At 38.3% G+C, this 15,889-nt stretch overlaps 1 protein-coding gene across 4 annotated transcripts in view; it reads left to right on the plus strand.

Annotated features, from left to right (window-relative positions):
- The window catches only part of lama2 (laminin, alpha 2), a 206,596-nt gene that overhangs the window by 163,891 nt on the left and 26,816 nt on the right, over positions 1 to 15,889 (plus strand). For 2 of the 4 annotated variants that reach the window (XM_042389960.1, XM_042389962.1), the window contains exons 40-51: positions 1,824 to 1,902; positions 1,991 to 2,122; positions 4,083 to 4,199; positions 4,558 to 4,721; positions 5,105 to 5,243; positions 6,538 to 6,640; positions 6,998 to 7,114; positions 8,594 to 8,776; positions 9,279 to 9,284; positions 9,976 to 10,130; positions 11,036 to 11,179; positions 15,748 to 15,881. In XM_042389960.1, coding sequence (XP_042245894.1) covers positions 1,824 to 1,902; positions 1,991 to 2,122; positions 4,083 to 4,199; positions 4,558 to 4,721; positions 5,105 to 5,243; positions 6,538 to 6,640; positions 6,998 to 7,114; positions 8,594 to 8,776; positions 9,279 to 9,284; positions 9,976 to 10,130; positions 11,036 to 11,179; positions 15,748 to 15,881 — 1,473 coding nt within the window. The remainder of the gene's footprint in view (positions 1 to 1,823; positions 1,903 to 1,990; positions 2,123 to 4,082; positions 4,200 to 4,557; positions 4,722 to 5,104; positions 5,244 to 6,537; positions 6,641 to 6,997; positions 7,115 to 8,593; positions 8,777 to 9,278; positions 9,285 to 9,975; positions 10,131 to 11,035; positions 11,180 to 15,747; positions 15,882 to 15,889) is intronic. The other 2 variants (XM_042389961.1, XM_042389963.1) reach the window with 1 other exon arrangement.

Raw genomic sequence — 15,889 nt, forward strand, 5'->3', positions numbered from 1 at the left:
AGAAAGTGTAGTGAGAAGGAAAGTCACAGAGGGAGGGGAGAACCACTCTGCCAGATGGACAGACAGTTGTAGTGGGAGAGTAAAAGAAAAGGAAAGACAAAGAGAAATTGCCCCTGCCACTGAATCACTTGTCTGTCAGACTGCGGGTGATTATGTGACTGAACCCTGAGGAGAGATTTCAACCAGAGCAGCAGAGAAAAACACAAGCATCAACAAATGTTAAAGGGACGCTTCAGCAAAATGACAAAACAAAACTAGCACAGTTACTGTTTGAAATTCTCCATATTACATATATTTTTTAGTATGCCATTAGCCTGAGAACGTTGCATACATACTGCAAATGTAATGTTTCATTCCTACACTGTATCTCTATCTAACGTTGTAATAGTCAGTTGGGTAATGGCTACATACCCCTCTTGTTTGTTTTTTACTTAGTTATATTCTGTTTTCTTCTTGCTATTCCCCGCAGGGTTCATTAAAGTTTCATCAAACCCAATCATTACCTTGCATATATCCCTAAAACTGTGTGAAATTGTCCTCTGAGTGATGTCAACTGGAGGACACTAGATCCTTGTTGTCTTAATTAATGCTGAAGGTGAAAAATAAGGCTCATTAAGGGACACTATGGTAAACATATGGTTATTAAACTGTTTTAAATGCTTCCAAAGTGAGAAGGCTTTTCAAAAATTAAAGTCCAAGTGAAGTGTACAGTAATAAGAACATTTGGAATGAAGTAAACGCTGCATTACAAATGCCCTCAGTCCCTCATTGCACTCACATGGGATTCTCTTTTCGCTGCAACACATCCTTGCACCATTTTTATAACGGTGTACTTCAGCCATTATAGTGGTTTTTCTCACTTTTTGCTGCCATGCTTACTGCCACTCCGCCCACCTAACAACTATGCTGTAACCTGCTGCTGCTCATTTACAAGGCCCACCTTTATCTAACAAACCACCTGTAGGCTCTGAGTCTATGCTCCCCTAGGGGGGGAAGTTATTATCTCTCCATTCCCTGCTGAGCTTAGCTGTGTGTTTTCATCTGGGGAGTGATGAGGTCAGAGCCAAGGTGCTAAATATCAACACTGTAAATAATTTACATTCACAAAAAAATCTATCGCATGTTAATCGGCTGTCTGAAATATAATTAGGGTGAGAAAAGCATAGTAAAGCAGTGAGTGATTGATGAAATGCAGCTTTAACAGTGCTTGATTACTGGTTGAAGTTCTTTTTTGTTGCTTCTCTCTGAATAGTTGTATTGTCAGCTCTGTGTATATGTTGCATTAAATTGGATGCATGGTGGCTGTGATGCAAAATGTATATCTTCATCAGACACACACACACATACACCAACGACGATGATGTCTGCAGTGGTTAAGTTCTAGTTATTGTGTAGAATCTCGTTTTCTGTCAGTTTTATCTGTTCCTGTTATTAATATAGTGTGCCATGCTGCAGTGTACATTAGCACATGTTGCTTTACCCGCCCACCCACCCACATGCAAACACACACTCACACACACATTAGTGCAGCGATATTTGAAATGTCACAATTTAATCTAACTTAGCCTGGGGAGTCAATAGAAGAAAATCGGCAATTTCATTCCAGCATTTCAACATTCAGTCATATGGAATGATTATTGTCTTTTCTCTAGCAGAGGCTCTGTCACGCATCCTAATAGCTCTCCTTCCCTCTTCTCTTTAAAATGTTGCATTCACACTTATTCCACTATTCCACTTTTGTAAGCCATGAATAACACTGTTTTAAATGACCAAAATGTAAACGTAAATAATCTAATACCCCCCCCCCCTCCTTCTCCTTCCAGGCTAGCAGAGGAGTTGTATCAGAAAGTGAAGAGATTGTTCGGTGACCCCCATCAGGCCACAGAAGACCTGAAAGCAGAGGTAATTATAACTTAAATCTTTACTCTCTTGTCTTCAATGTGCCTAAATGAATTACTTTAACTTAATGCTTTCCCATCTGCTTCCCAAGATAAAAGTGAAGCTCTCCGACCATGAGGGGAAGCTCCAGGAGGCCCAGGATCTACTTCACTCTGCCCAGGGAAAGACGAGGCTGGCCGGTTCACTGGCTGAACAAAACCAAGCTAACCTCACAGCTTTGGAGGTACAGATACACACACTGACACGTAGCTACACACGTGTCCTTGCAAAGATTTTACAAGTTTCGCAGTCAGAAAGCAATGTGATTGAAGGCAAAATAATTTCTATGCTCACGGTCACTGTTTTCCCAAGTATATTGGAATGTGCTACTATATAAGTGATTTACTATTTGAACATTATGTTAGATTTTTACTTTAACAAGCAAAAGATAAACTATTAGGCTGTATTTTACTCCTTCTAATTATCACATTTATGTTGAATTATCCAAAAATAGTCGCCCACGTCCCCACAATCATTATATAACTTGTCAACCTTTCAAACTCAGCTGCTTTAGTTGATGAATGGTAAAAATATTCAATTTCTCTCTGTAAAAATATTAATATGTATAAAGGAAAGAACATTGACGGTCAACAAATCCAATAACTGAATTGCCACAGTTCTGTTTTTGAAGATTATCTTTTTGTAGTTGTTGCCTTTATTTGACAGTTGAAAGTGTAGAGAGAGACAAGAACCAGGGATAGAGAGAAGGGTATGACATGCAACAAAGGTCAGCGTGGACTTGAACCACGGATGTTGTTTTTTTTGTGGTAGGGAGAGTCAGGACCTTGTGAACAGATTTTGAGATAAATGTTTGAGTAAATAAACTGGTGTGTGTAGGATGCCAACCAAAGTCATGCTTCTACTCTTCTGCCCTGCCTAAACTGCTGCTGCTGCACTGCTCATCACTGCTGCTGTTCACATTTAGTATTTCCTCAGCCCCACTTCCAACCAAATATCCACATGTAGGTTGTGATGCTATTGTCATTCCCGAATTTCCCTCTGTGCATATATGGGAATTGTTATGGGTGTTATGGGTAACCGTGTGTCGCAGAGGCTCACAGAGGAGCCTATGTTGTGGCCCTGCACATCAAATGAGCTGGTTGATTGGTCCACTTTCTGTCGACTGAACTGGACATGTTGATGTTATGTCCAAACTCTGTTCAAGTGCAAAAGAAAACAGCCAGGCAAACATTTCTTGAGACATCTCTGCATGTGTTCTTATGTGCAAATGGATAAACATGTTCCAAAATTGAAGTGTTTGCTGTGAGAAGTGATAAGTACAGAGCCATGATGCCAAACACTGTAGAAACAGTTGTGGAGCAATAGATTATTTTAGGTGTATTTAGTCCATGCCCCAGTATTAAAACTTTTGGTTTTGTACCTAAAACTCAAAAAATCCTTGAGAGTGGAAAATCTCACCATCTATTCATGTCTCTGACTCAGCCTATTCTCAGTTTCCTTTTAAGCCTTCTGCATGTGATTCATCATCAAGAAAAGCTTACAGGCACTACGGATTCCTAACAGAGCAAAACAACAAGCATTTATCGCCAAGATTATTATACATGTCCTAGAGGAAGCATTGTGCAGTGATCGCTCACACATTACAGTACACTCTTCCTTTATCTCTCCTTGACCCCGCAGTCTTTTTCTCTGTATAGAAAAGCTTTACGCAGTGAGAAAAGTGGAATATTCAGACTACACCCAAGAGTTATAGCAAGTTATTTATTTAGATCACTAATTGTGTGTCTCTAGTGTCACTAACTGCTGTTATTGTTTTCTTTTTACTATAAGTAGAGTTTTAGAGTTAATCTGTACAGAAACGAATAATTTCTCTGATAATTTAGATTTGACTTCAGCAAATTGAGCAAAGACACTGCAGCTTCCACGCTCTCTTATACTCCTGTATATGGTTGGCATCCAAGTATTTATGCATCATTATGAAAATACTATTACATTATTTCAGAATGCTCTATACTGTCAAAATGATTCAGTTCTCAAATAGTGAAAAGGCAGCTTTTGACATGAATGTACAATGTGAAATAAGCAATTTTACACAACCTCCTAGAAATGTTATTGAACTTTCATAAGGCACATGTATGTTCACGTGTTGCAACTTATGGTTCATATATTATGTTTTCTTACAGAGGAAACGTTCTGCAGTCAGCGGGGTGAAACAGGAAGCACAGGAGGTCCTTGGAATGGGAGAACGTCTACTGGATGAAGCAAACCAGCTTTCTGACAACATCAACAAGGAGATAGAGGTATTAAAAATGGCCTTGTAGAAACCTGCATAACACGCACATAATACTTTGAAAGCCTCAACCTGTCTGACATCAGGAAAGAGGAAAGGCACAGAAGTGAGACTAGAAGCAGACGTTTGTCTCTTTGTCCCTGTGTTTGGTTTAGGTCTCTGCTCCTTTCTTTGTTCAATTTAAATAGCTTTATTGGCAGGAAATCCAGAAGTACAAACTCAAGTATTATAAATAGTTAGGATATAACCACAGACATGCATTATGGCTGCAGTAAAAACAGAAAGTTATTCAAATGAACCAGTCCACTCGTTCTACCTTAACTCCAAGAAAAGTAAGTAGAGCCTCTGTTTTCTCTCTCTGTCTGTAGGATTTGGAGGAGATGGGAAGAGAACTCGGTCCTCTTCACGACCAGCTTGATGATAAAGTCAGTCGCCTCACCAATGGTTTGAGTGATGGCGGCCTGGATGATCGCGTGCACAGTGCAGAGGAACATGCCAAGCAGCTAAAAGAATCTGCTGACATTTTGGATGGGTAGATGCAGTACAAACACTTTCTCACACATTTATACATGTTCACACCTATAGCACCTGTAGTCTGTTAATCCAGTGGATTGTGGATTGACAGTTTTGATAATCACTTACAGTAATTTATTAAGGAATAATGGTTAGTTGCTCAATGGTGAACAACAGAAAAAAGCATTCTTAAGAAATTACGCTGGGTACTTAAGATGAGCAACGGACATGTCTCAATATTTTTCCATCTTTGAGACTGAGAGATTGGTCAATTGATTTTATTATTTTGATAATTGTAAAGACAATGGCTGAGATGTTACTGCAGAAATTTGAGAAAAGTACTGACAACCTGACAATCACATGATAAATGTTGTTTCTTTGGTCTTCTCTCTCTTCTCTCAGTATTTTGGCCGAAGCTAAGAATCTCTCCTTCAATGCAACAGCTGCCTTCAAGGCCTATGGTAACATTAAAGCAAATGTTGATGCAGCAGAGAAAGAGGCAAAAGCAGCCAAACAGAGGGCTTCTGAAGCATTAGCACTGGTAAGAAGACACACATACCAATATTCAAATAACTATTTCCTTCTTCTGGTCAAAATAGCTGTTTCCTTTAGGTTTTAATGAAGTAACCCATTGTTTTTGCTATGTTATCAGTTCATTATGAGAAATACATCCTGGGCTCTAGTAGTCTCCTTTCCATTTTTTTCACTGCATTCTCTATTGCACAATTGTAAAAAGCATTAAATATTCACTACAAATATCTTTATGCTGTATTTAATCTACCTCACAGTGAGGTGCTCCACACATACATGAAGGTATTGTATACATACTGTACCAAGTACAAGCATTGTAGCTAAGCAGACCATGAAAGTGTACTCTCAGCAAAAGTGGTTGTGTGTGTTTGTGTGTGTGTGTGTGTATGTGTGTGTGTGTGTGTGTGTGTGTGTGTGTGTGTGTGCGCGCGCTCATGGCTGTACGTGTGTTTGTGTCTTGCATGCAGTAACAGTAATGTAAGCTTGTGCTTTCCATTAGTTGTGGCTGAGAGATCAAAGCACATCTCTGCCCCTCTCTTCTCTTCTTTTTCACCCTTTCTCTCTTTCACTATCATGGCTACACACACCTGAAATCTCCCTCTTCCTCTCCTTTTATTTTTTTGTCTATTAATTTTCTCTTCTTCCCATCTTTTTTCCTCCTCGTTTCACACTTTTTCCTCCTTTTGTTTACTTTTTTCTTGGTTACATTTCTTGTCTTTGATTTTCTTTTACTCTTCTTTGCCTATTTTTTTCATTCTTTTTCATTTTTCTTGTGTGCCATTTCATTTATTTTTAATTTTTTCTGCCAATATTTTACCTATTTCCTTTCAACTCATCCTCCTCGTTTGTATTTTTTCACGTCTTTTTCTTTCTTTCTTTCTTTCTTTCTTTCTTTCTTTCTTTCTTTCTTTCTTTCTTTCTTTCTTTCTTTCTTTCTTTTCATTTTCTTTGACAAGTAAGAGGTAAAGGGCAAAAAGAATATAGGAATTAAAAATAGAGAGTAAACTGAGACTAAGAAATAAAGATATAAGAGGTTGAAGGTGGAGAAATAATGTGCAGAGTAGTTAAGTCAGTTGAATGCCTTTCTTAGAATATCATTTAGCAATGCAAAGTAGTCGTGCTTTGATCTTACAGAAAGGTAGCATGCACATTACTGCACCTTTTTATTTGTGACGAAAGGTATTTAATTCATGTGTGGGATCCAAGTTTTCCTGGAGGCATTTTTGGTGAAGGCATGTGAAGTCACAGATTTTGCACTGTTTCATTGTGTGTGTGTGTGTGTGTGCGTGTGTGTGTGTGTATAGGCTTTAGGTCCAGAGGTCCCAGTGAAGGAGGCAGCTGAAGATGCCCTTCAGAAGAGTCACGTACTGCTGAACCAAGCTAATCAACTTCAATATGATGTCAAAGGTATTGTGAGTGTACTGTATGTGTGTATACTGTACAATGTGTTTCATTCAGTACATACTGTAGATTTTATGCATATACTGTATAGAACAGACAGTACAAAGAAATATGCAGCCTAGTAATTGTTGTAAAAGGAACTGTAGTTGATGAATGGATTACAGTATATAATGTATATACAGTAGAAACACAAATTAAGTTTTATTGTTATCAATGTCACTCTTCATCTGACTCATATGCCTTTTTGTCAGTCACTCTTCCCCATTAGGGAAGTAACAGAAGAGTTTTTATTAGTAGGCAGTCTTGGCTTCAAATCAAACCATCATCATCATTTACTTTGTGTGTGTGTTTGTGTGTTTGTAGAGAATGCAGATAGTGTGGCCGGGCTAAAGGACAGAGTTAAAGCAGCGAGAGACAAAACCAAAGACCTGCTCAAAGCTGTCAACGGAACCATGGCACTGCTCAATGCTATCCCCAATGGTATGACTGCACGAATACACAGTATGTATGTGTGTGTGTGTGTGTGTGTGTGTGTGTGTGTGTGTGTGTGTGTGTGTGTGTGTGTGTGTGTGTGTGTGTGTGTGTGTGCGCGTGCGCATGAGAGAGAGATAAAGTGAGAGTGGATCGATAGCAGTGCCTGGATAGAGGTCAGTTGCTCTGGTAAACTCAACTTGACACATGTCAGTACTCACAGAAACACACACAGACACACAGAAAAGCACTGCAGTCATAGGGGGGTTGTTGAACCGAGGTGATACACACGATTTCATTGGGATCAATGCACAGCTAACAGTTAAATGTAACTACTACAAATTGTAAATGGATGAGACCCAGAGGTTAACCCTGTTCATTTTCAGTTCAAATCCCTGTGAATTTAAACCCTGTGACTTTAAAATAATACAACAGTAACAGGTCATGATGAGTCAGATTGCTGCAAAGTAAAAGATTAGTGTGCTCATTTCTACAGAATGTACTCAACCTAGCAACCACATTTTGTTGTGTGGTTGGGTGCGATGGTCAGCAAAGGTTATCCGCCAGTGTGATGACTACAGTTTCAGTCTTTGCCACTAAAATCAACTAACAGGCTGATCTAAACCATAAGTTGTATCAAACAAGTTTTGTATTCATTGCATCTACACAACAAATCCTGTGATATTAAGTGGAAGCACAGAGTCGTCCCTGAGGCAGGGGTGAGAAGCCCATAAAGACGAGGTTTAGTGAGATGAAGAAGTGACTCGCCTCCTTCCATCCATCTACAGTATGTACTCTCTGTGCTGCAAGGAGCAGTTTCATAGTCTTGTTTATACAACCTCTTGGATTAGATGTACAGCAGAAAAAAAACTGAAGATATGTCCCACGCTGCATACTAATATTTTAATGTATCAACTACAGTATATACTACCCTGCATAGTACTCTGTTTTGGCAGTTAATATACAAGAAATTAATACACTTTAAATTTTGTGGTAAAATCAAATCATACAGAATCTTTCTCAAACAGTGGCACTGTAATCAAACTGTGACTCTGGACTGTACTGAAAATGTAAAAGTTAGAAAAATAAAAAAGTAAAAATTTGTTCCTGTAATGTTCTGATTTATTTTACATTTTTACAGCTGTGAGTAGCTACTGCTTCAACTGCAGTGTCAGTTCAAAACTATTTTGAATAAAACTCATATAACTCAGTCACTGCTCCAAATCTGAACTGGAATCCAACTTCTGTTTGTCTTTTGTCTGTTTTTAACCACTACTCCCCATCACAAAACAAGGCAAAATCAAGAATACAAAATCATCTCATCTCATCAATTCCACCATAAATATTTATTAAAAAAAGCTCCATCAGCACATAATTATCACCTGAATACATCAAAAACCCAACTATTGGTCCAATTTGATAATTCCATTGATTAACATATGTAATTTGGTTACCTTTTTTGTTTTTGGTTCTTTCATTGTTTGACAGATACAGCAGCTAAACTAGCAGCCACAAAGGCTGTAGCAGCTGATGCAAATGCCACAGCCATAGACGTCCTGGAGCGCCTTGGGGATTTGAACCTGCGACTTGGTGGCATACAGAGGAACTACAGCGACTTGGAGGACACTGTCAATGCAGCCAATCAGATGATCCAAGACCCAGAGAAAAACAGTATGTACTTTATTATTAGCTAGTTACGTAGTAAAACAGAAGAATTGGATAGAATTTAATAAAATGAGCATTAAAATGTTGCATTTTGATCAGTCTAGTAAAAGTTGCCTGTCTCAATTTGTGTCCTTTTTCAATGCCAATTATGTATTTATGAATAGGAAAAGCTACCAAGAACTGTTACTGCTCTCTAAAAATGTTTTAACTCACAACTTTTTGTTGGCTAACAAACTACTATTGTGTAACAAAATTGTTTTGTTAATTTTGTGCCTTTCCTTTACTTACTTGAATTATATTGTAGCTTCTATATGTGCATTTCCTTAAACAAATGATCAACCAACCTATGAAACTCAGCACCTATTGTAATATAGAAAATAAGGCTATTTTACCTTAATGTTTTTCCTTTTTGGAGATACTGGGTAATTCACATAAATTGGCAAATTATGACTACATTAACCAAGATCTAATATTTTTCTCTTTGTCTCCCCTTTTTCAATCCTCACAGCTATAAGTATGTATATTTCACTTACCTCAATATAAGCACTTATTATTATTATAAGTGATGCACCAATACCATGTTGCAATTACCAAGTAATTTTGAGATTAATGTTGACGCCCTACCTGTATATAGTTTTAGACATTTGTAGGTTTGCTATATTAAATAATTTAAGTATTTTAAGTCATAACTTAAATTATATCATGAAAAAGTATTGTATTAATGTGATTTTTTTGGTTTATAATCAGATTTCAACAACAGTATTGGAGCATCACCCATTAATTTTATCAGCATCTTTAATATCTATAAAGTATACAGTAGTTGCTTTTAGTAATGGCTCTGCTCTGCTAGAGCATGAGAGCTCTACACATTGCAAAGCATGGAACTCTTTCACAGTCTTTCTGTCTTCCTCCATTTTCAAGCCTGTATGATATATATTCAATCATGTAGAAAAGCTTCTCTTTGAATGCAGAGCTACACTAATTGTTTGGCTCTTACTGGCTTTCCCATCTTTCTCGCTCTTCCTCCATATTTTGCCTCCTTCTTTGAGTAATATCAGTGATTTTCTCAGCTGCCATAATTTCTCATCCTCTCCTCACTCCTCACTGCAAGCTCTCCACGCTCTCTCGGCTGTAATATATAGCATTGACGATAATAACGACTGTACTGGTTCTGTATCACTACTATACTTTATCTCTCTCCTCAGTCCATGCTGCAGGAGCCAAAGTTAAAGATTTAGAGGATGAAGCTGATAGGCTGTTGGAGAAGCTGCAGCCAATCAAAAAGCTGCAGGACAACTTGAAGCGAAACATCTCACAAATCAAGGAACTGATCAACCAAGCCAGGAAACAAGCTAACTCGGTAAGTTAACACATCAAAATGTGCAACTGTCAATCTGATCATTTTTCAAGCAGTGGGTGCCCTAAAACAATAGTTTTTGCAACCATTTAGCATGATTTAATAATCAAATACCTGTGAATTTATTTGTATAACATTAGAATGTATTAAAGTATTGTTGTCTGGTCTTGTAGTGGTTGTAGTTTTAATTTAGCTTTCTCCGGTGTAATTGCATAAATAAACAATATAGCAAGGCTAGCTGGCTGTGCTTCCCTCCGGCCATGCTGCAGCTAATATATATCCATTTATATATGATATCAGGTGGCGTTGGAGAAGGTGACATATCAGCCTCTCATAATCGGCAGAATTCGCCGATGCCAACATTTCATTTCAGAGCTTTTCTCGGCCAATACCTATGACGTGCCGATAATATCATGCATCCCTAATTTGTGACAGGTTCATTTTGTAAAATTTAAAGGGGAAAGTATGTAAGACAACTACTAAAAGCTTACTCAACAACAGACAGTACTGAGGTGCAGGCAGTGTGAAAACTCACTGTGAAGACACCACCAAAAATAAAAAAATAAATAATTTACCTCTTTATGAAAGAGAAAGCATTTTTTCAGCTTTTTTTTTGGGGGGGGGGGGGGGGGGGGGTGATCCTTGGAATGAATTTTGTATGAAATATGTAATATTTATTTAAATCCCCACCTAAAAAGGTGAGTGAAATCTATTCTACAAATAGGCAAGTGATTTTCGAATTGCAGTGGTTGTACTATCTTCTACATACAGGAAAAAACCTGGTTTTTATACTTGACTTTAACTACATAACATACAAATGCATACTTGAAGACGTGGTGCAAGCTACTGTATGATGCAAAATACTGCATGAGCAAACTGTCTTCATCTGTCTTTGTCCTTCTTTTTAGATCAAAGTATCAGTGTCGTCAGGTGGTGACTGTCTCCGTAGTTACCGCCCCGATATCAGGAAGGGGAGATACAACACCATCATCCTTCATGTCAAAACCACCACACCTGATAACCTGCTCTTCTACCTGGGATCAGCTAAATATGTAAGTATACTATATATACTAAATGTACAGTATATACACCAGAAATGAGCACAAATACACAAAATTGTCTATGTGTGGACTGTATAGGTCTAGGAAAAATACCACTGTCAAAACTGCATTAGTGGATACTAACTGTCTTCCAATACTGAATATGTAAGGCTGAGAGAAACAGTCATACACAAAGAAAATACTTGTGGACATTATAGTTCTTTGCTGGAGGTTTCTCTTAACCCTAACCATAACCAGAAGTGCTACTGTATAAAGTTAAATTGACCTATAATCTTAATCCACAAATCAGCTTTGTTCATGTTAGAACATGCCAAAATATCCAAAAAACACAAGACAACCCCAACATGTTCATTTTTTGTTTGACACACATTCATTACTAATACTACAACTACAGTTACTTAACACTACAATTACAACAGATTATAAACAAGACAATAGGGAAAGGGGAAACTAGCTTTGGTTAGTGAATGATTGAAATGAATGATTCAGCAGTATCTATTCTGTAGTTGATATGAGAGACCTGATAGACAGATGAGATGACCTGAGAAGCAGCAAGTCAAATCGTCGGTACAGTAGCTTATTTCTGATTTGTCGATTAAAGTTACCAATTATGAAAGCACAAGGGTTCAAGCAAGTTAATGGAGATTTTGTAGAAATACTTGCTTGCTCCCTGGGGTGGCTTCTTGCGGGGATTGGAGTTGGATGTGCTGGGTTGAGGAGCTTGAATCTGGATCTCGAAATGATGAATAAGTCGGTCAGTCAGGTTTGGAAAAGTTCCCATGGGAGGGGAGCTCCTGGTTTAGGCTCTCCTAGTTTTGACTGTTAATTCATGACTCACATTTTCCAGCTAGACTTTTCTGACTAGCTTGGTTTCAACTAGCATTTTCTTGACTCACATCTTCAGACTTGCATTTCCACACTTTCATTCATGCAACAAAAAGCAACATTATACCAGCCATTTTTTCCCCAAAAAGCAACATTCAACCAGCTAAAAGCATGGTTTCAAATAGCCTTTTCACATCTCTCATCGATTCAACCAGCCAAAAAGGGAAAAGCATGGTTTCTGGGGTGGGAAGTGTCAGTCCCCTGCTATTCATGGAATTCAACCCCTGAATGCTGTCACTCTTTTAATCAAGAATGTTAGTCTTATAACAACTGATGATTTCTAATTTTGTATTGTGGATAGTAGTGAGTGAGTTGTGATATTGTTGTGAGAATGAAACAAGCAGAATGGTTCTAAACATTGTGTTAGTATTATCAAAGATGATAGAATTGTGTTAGTGGTACATCTCCTGTTTTAAAGGCAGTGGAACACAAATCTAACTGAAGCAGAAACATAGTGTGATATACACACACATACTAACATACAATATTAATTGTCCTTGGACAAAAATCTACATTTTAGAGTCCATGGGTTTTCAGTCCTTTGTTCCCTTTTTGTCTGACTGCAAATGGCAGGGGTCCATGCCATTTGTGTGTGTCTGTGTGTGTCCAAGGGTGCAGATCTCATTACAACTTGAGGGAGTGAGGGCGAGGGGTGGGGGGCTTGTCACTAACATAAGAATAGCTGGTGAATCTTAAAGGTCAATCCGTCTTAAGTGAGCCTGGTCAGGTTGTTGCTAATTTCGGGGCTACATAATGTGTTGCTGTCTTTTTTGCCATTAATAGTAGTTTAGAATATATATTAATGAATCACTTTTAGGCCATCACTATACATATTTATCTACTTTACAGAGCCGCTGGCGCAGTATTTGCTTGTTTACCCTCCAGCAGCAGCTTGATCCTTGTTGGGATTTAGCAGGGTTCATGAGTCACTAGACTCACTCACTTAAAGACACAACTCACGTGCTACAGGTGCTACAGAGATGGAATCTGGGAAACATCGTCCAGTAGCAAGCAAAGATATCAGGATTCACTTCATTCCCAAATTTCCACTTAGTTTAGTATATACAATGGTTTAGACCGCTGAGCAGAATACATACATAAGCAAAACCTTCAAAAAATGTTGTGTTTATGTCGGCTTCTATTAAATATATTGTCAACTACATCATTTATTTAGAAATAATTTACTGGGGGGACAACTTCATGCTTTTCAGAAAATGGGGGGACTCGTCTCCCCGACTCCCTGGGATATGCACCCATGTGTGTGTCTCTCCACATGTTTGCTGTGGAGTGTTCTGGTAAATGTCTAGGAGTGTCTGTATGTCACTGGGGTGTGATATGGATATGTTGTGCAGCAAGTCTTGGTTCTCCATATTGTTGGTGGTGATGACTTGCGAACTGTCTGCAACTTTTATGCTAGCTTGCTTGCCTGCTAGTTTCAGTTCTTTGGATAGTTATTTGAGTCCCAAAATCAGAGTTCACGGATTAAAGTTGGTCTTAGCTAGTCTCTGTGGGTGACTGGTTCTTAGGGGTGAGTTATGATATGGGGAATGTTTATCCAAGTTGTGCTATCAGCTCACACTGGGGTGTGAATTGGTCTTACCATGTTGCTAGCTCTTGGAGATCGTGAAGGGTCAAAGGTGGCAGGGTCAGTGGTCTGGTTTAGTGGCAATGCAGGAAATTAGTTGTTTTCCTATCTCGATCGTTGCTGTTTGCAGGATATGGTGTACGGTCTGATCAGTGAGACATTTGGAAATCTCACTGATGTCTTGTTGGCCAGCATTCCTGGGGGGTTGAAGAAAGAGCTGGTCCTGTTGTTTGAGGGTTTGTACCATCTGTGCTAGAAACATGAGGGGACTTTCCCCTACAATGGCTCTGGTATAATTGCTGACAAAATGGAAAATGGAGATGACAGTAAATGTTTTAACTGTTTCATATTAAAGCATTAATCATATTTAATACATTGTTGAGGTTCCACACTGTAAATTGTGTAGCATTTATCATACTTAAAAATGCCTGCATTCAAGACTGTAGACATACACAGAAGTTTACATGCACAGAGAGAAACACACACTTAAGTTCCTCCCTCTGTCGCTCAACCACACACATACACAAACACATGCACAGCCTACTCATAATCCCAGAGTGATTTGTCTAATATGAGAATAATTAATACTTCTTGACACATACTCACTAATACCCCTAGTAACATAGCACACTGCTGTGTTAAGGTACCACTGATAATCCCAAAGTGTGTTTATGTGTGGGCAGGTGTGTATTTGTATGTGTGTGTCCTAATGAGCAGCAGCAATTAGCAACAAGTTTATGTTGCTATCTGCTTTAGCCTGATTTCCCCTGAGAAATCACTGCTTTGCTTCATCAGACTGGGAAGACTTGAGCATGCATGCATGTGCGAGTGTCTCTCACTTATATTCTCTAATAGTGAAGAATTCCACATGAATAGTAATGCTCAGTGTGTGTGTGTGTGTGTGTGTGTGTGTGTGTGTGCACCTCTAACATTTCACTAATAGTGTGTAATGCTAGTTGAATAATAACGATGCTGCCCTGTGATCTGTGCTAATGAATAATCACCATTACCCTAGAGAGACTAGAAAGATAAGTGTGTGTACTTATGTGTGTGTATGTGTGTCATTTGTGTCTTCAAATGTGATTCCCTTATAATCTCTAATTGTGCATAATACTATATGAATAATAATGCTGTGTGTGTGAGTGTGTACTTCTGAGACAGCATCCAGATGAGAGCATATGCTCGAAAATTCTCTTATTAAGTTTTTGGCTCATACATAAGACTATTAATCAAAATACAGCAAGATACTGTGAAAATTCACTTGTAGAGACAGATGGTCAAAACCTGAGACTTTGTACCCTCAGAATAGGCCAGAGCTGAGAGTCTGAAATCTCTCCACCATTCACTCATTCACTATTTTCACCTGATAAATACTCTATAAGATATTCTGTAGTGAGTAATAAATGCAGATTTCGGACGCTTATAAGTAATCATCATTTCGCATCACCATTAATAGGTGTTGAATAAGTCAAATCAGGGGCAAAAGCGTAGCAATGCATTGTATGATTTTTAAAAAGTCAGAAAGTACACTACATGCTATTTACACTACATTTTGATTGCATTATGGCAACTGTAAGGGCAATGCATACAGTAGCTTATCTAGTAATTTTACAACTGGAGTTTTGATATTAAATTAAAGCTTAAAGTGAAAATTTCATAATTTACATCTGTTGACCAGAGGTGTCTCTGATGTCCCCTGGTTGAGATTTGTGTGGTCTGATCTTCAGTGCATGTCCTCCTTGAATAAAAACCTTAATTTGACCTTTTTTATATGGCATCTTATTAGTTATGCAGTTGAACTGTGAGGCAAATTTTATTGCGAGTTTAATCAGATGTCTAAATGAATACAATCAGCTCAAAATTAGATGAATTGCTCTGGATACAGTGAAACAGACCCCAAATAAAATAGATAGATCTTCTGTCTCATTGCATCTCCCTCTCTTTCCTCTGGTATTCCTTTCTCCTTTCAGGTGAATTCAGTTCAGTTTTTTGCCTATGTTGACATGTTGACATCTCAAGAGCAACAATGTGCATAATGTCAAATTCCAAAAAACAGAATATTCAGCATTATGTCTTCTGTGTATCTCAGGTTGATTTCTTGGCCTTAGAGATGCGCAAGGGGAAGGTGAATTTCCTTTGGGATGTGGGTTCAGGCGTGGGGAGAGTTGAATATCCCCATCTCACCATCCATGATGGGAACTGGCACAGAATAGAGGCATCACGGTAAGAAT

Source organism: Thunnus maccoyii, chromosome 17, assembly GCF_910596095.1.
Source record: "Thunnus maccoyii chromosome 17, fThuMac1.1, whole genome shotgun sequence".
NCBI lineage: Eukaryota > Metazoa > Chordata > Actinopteri > Scombriformes > Scombridae > Thunnus > Thunnus maccoyii.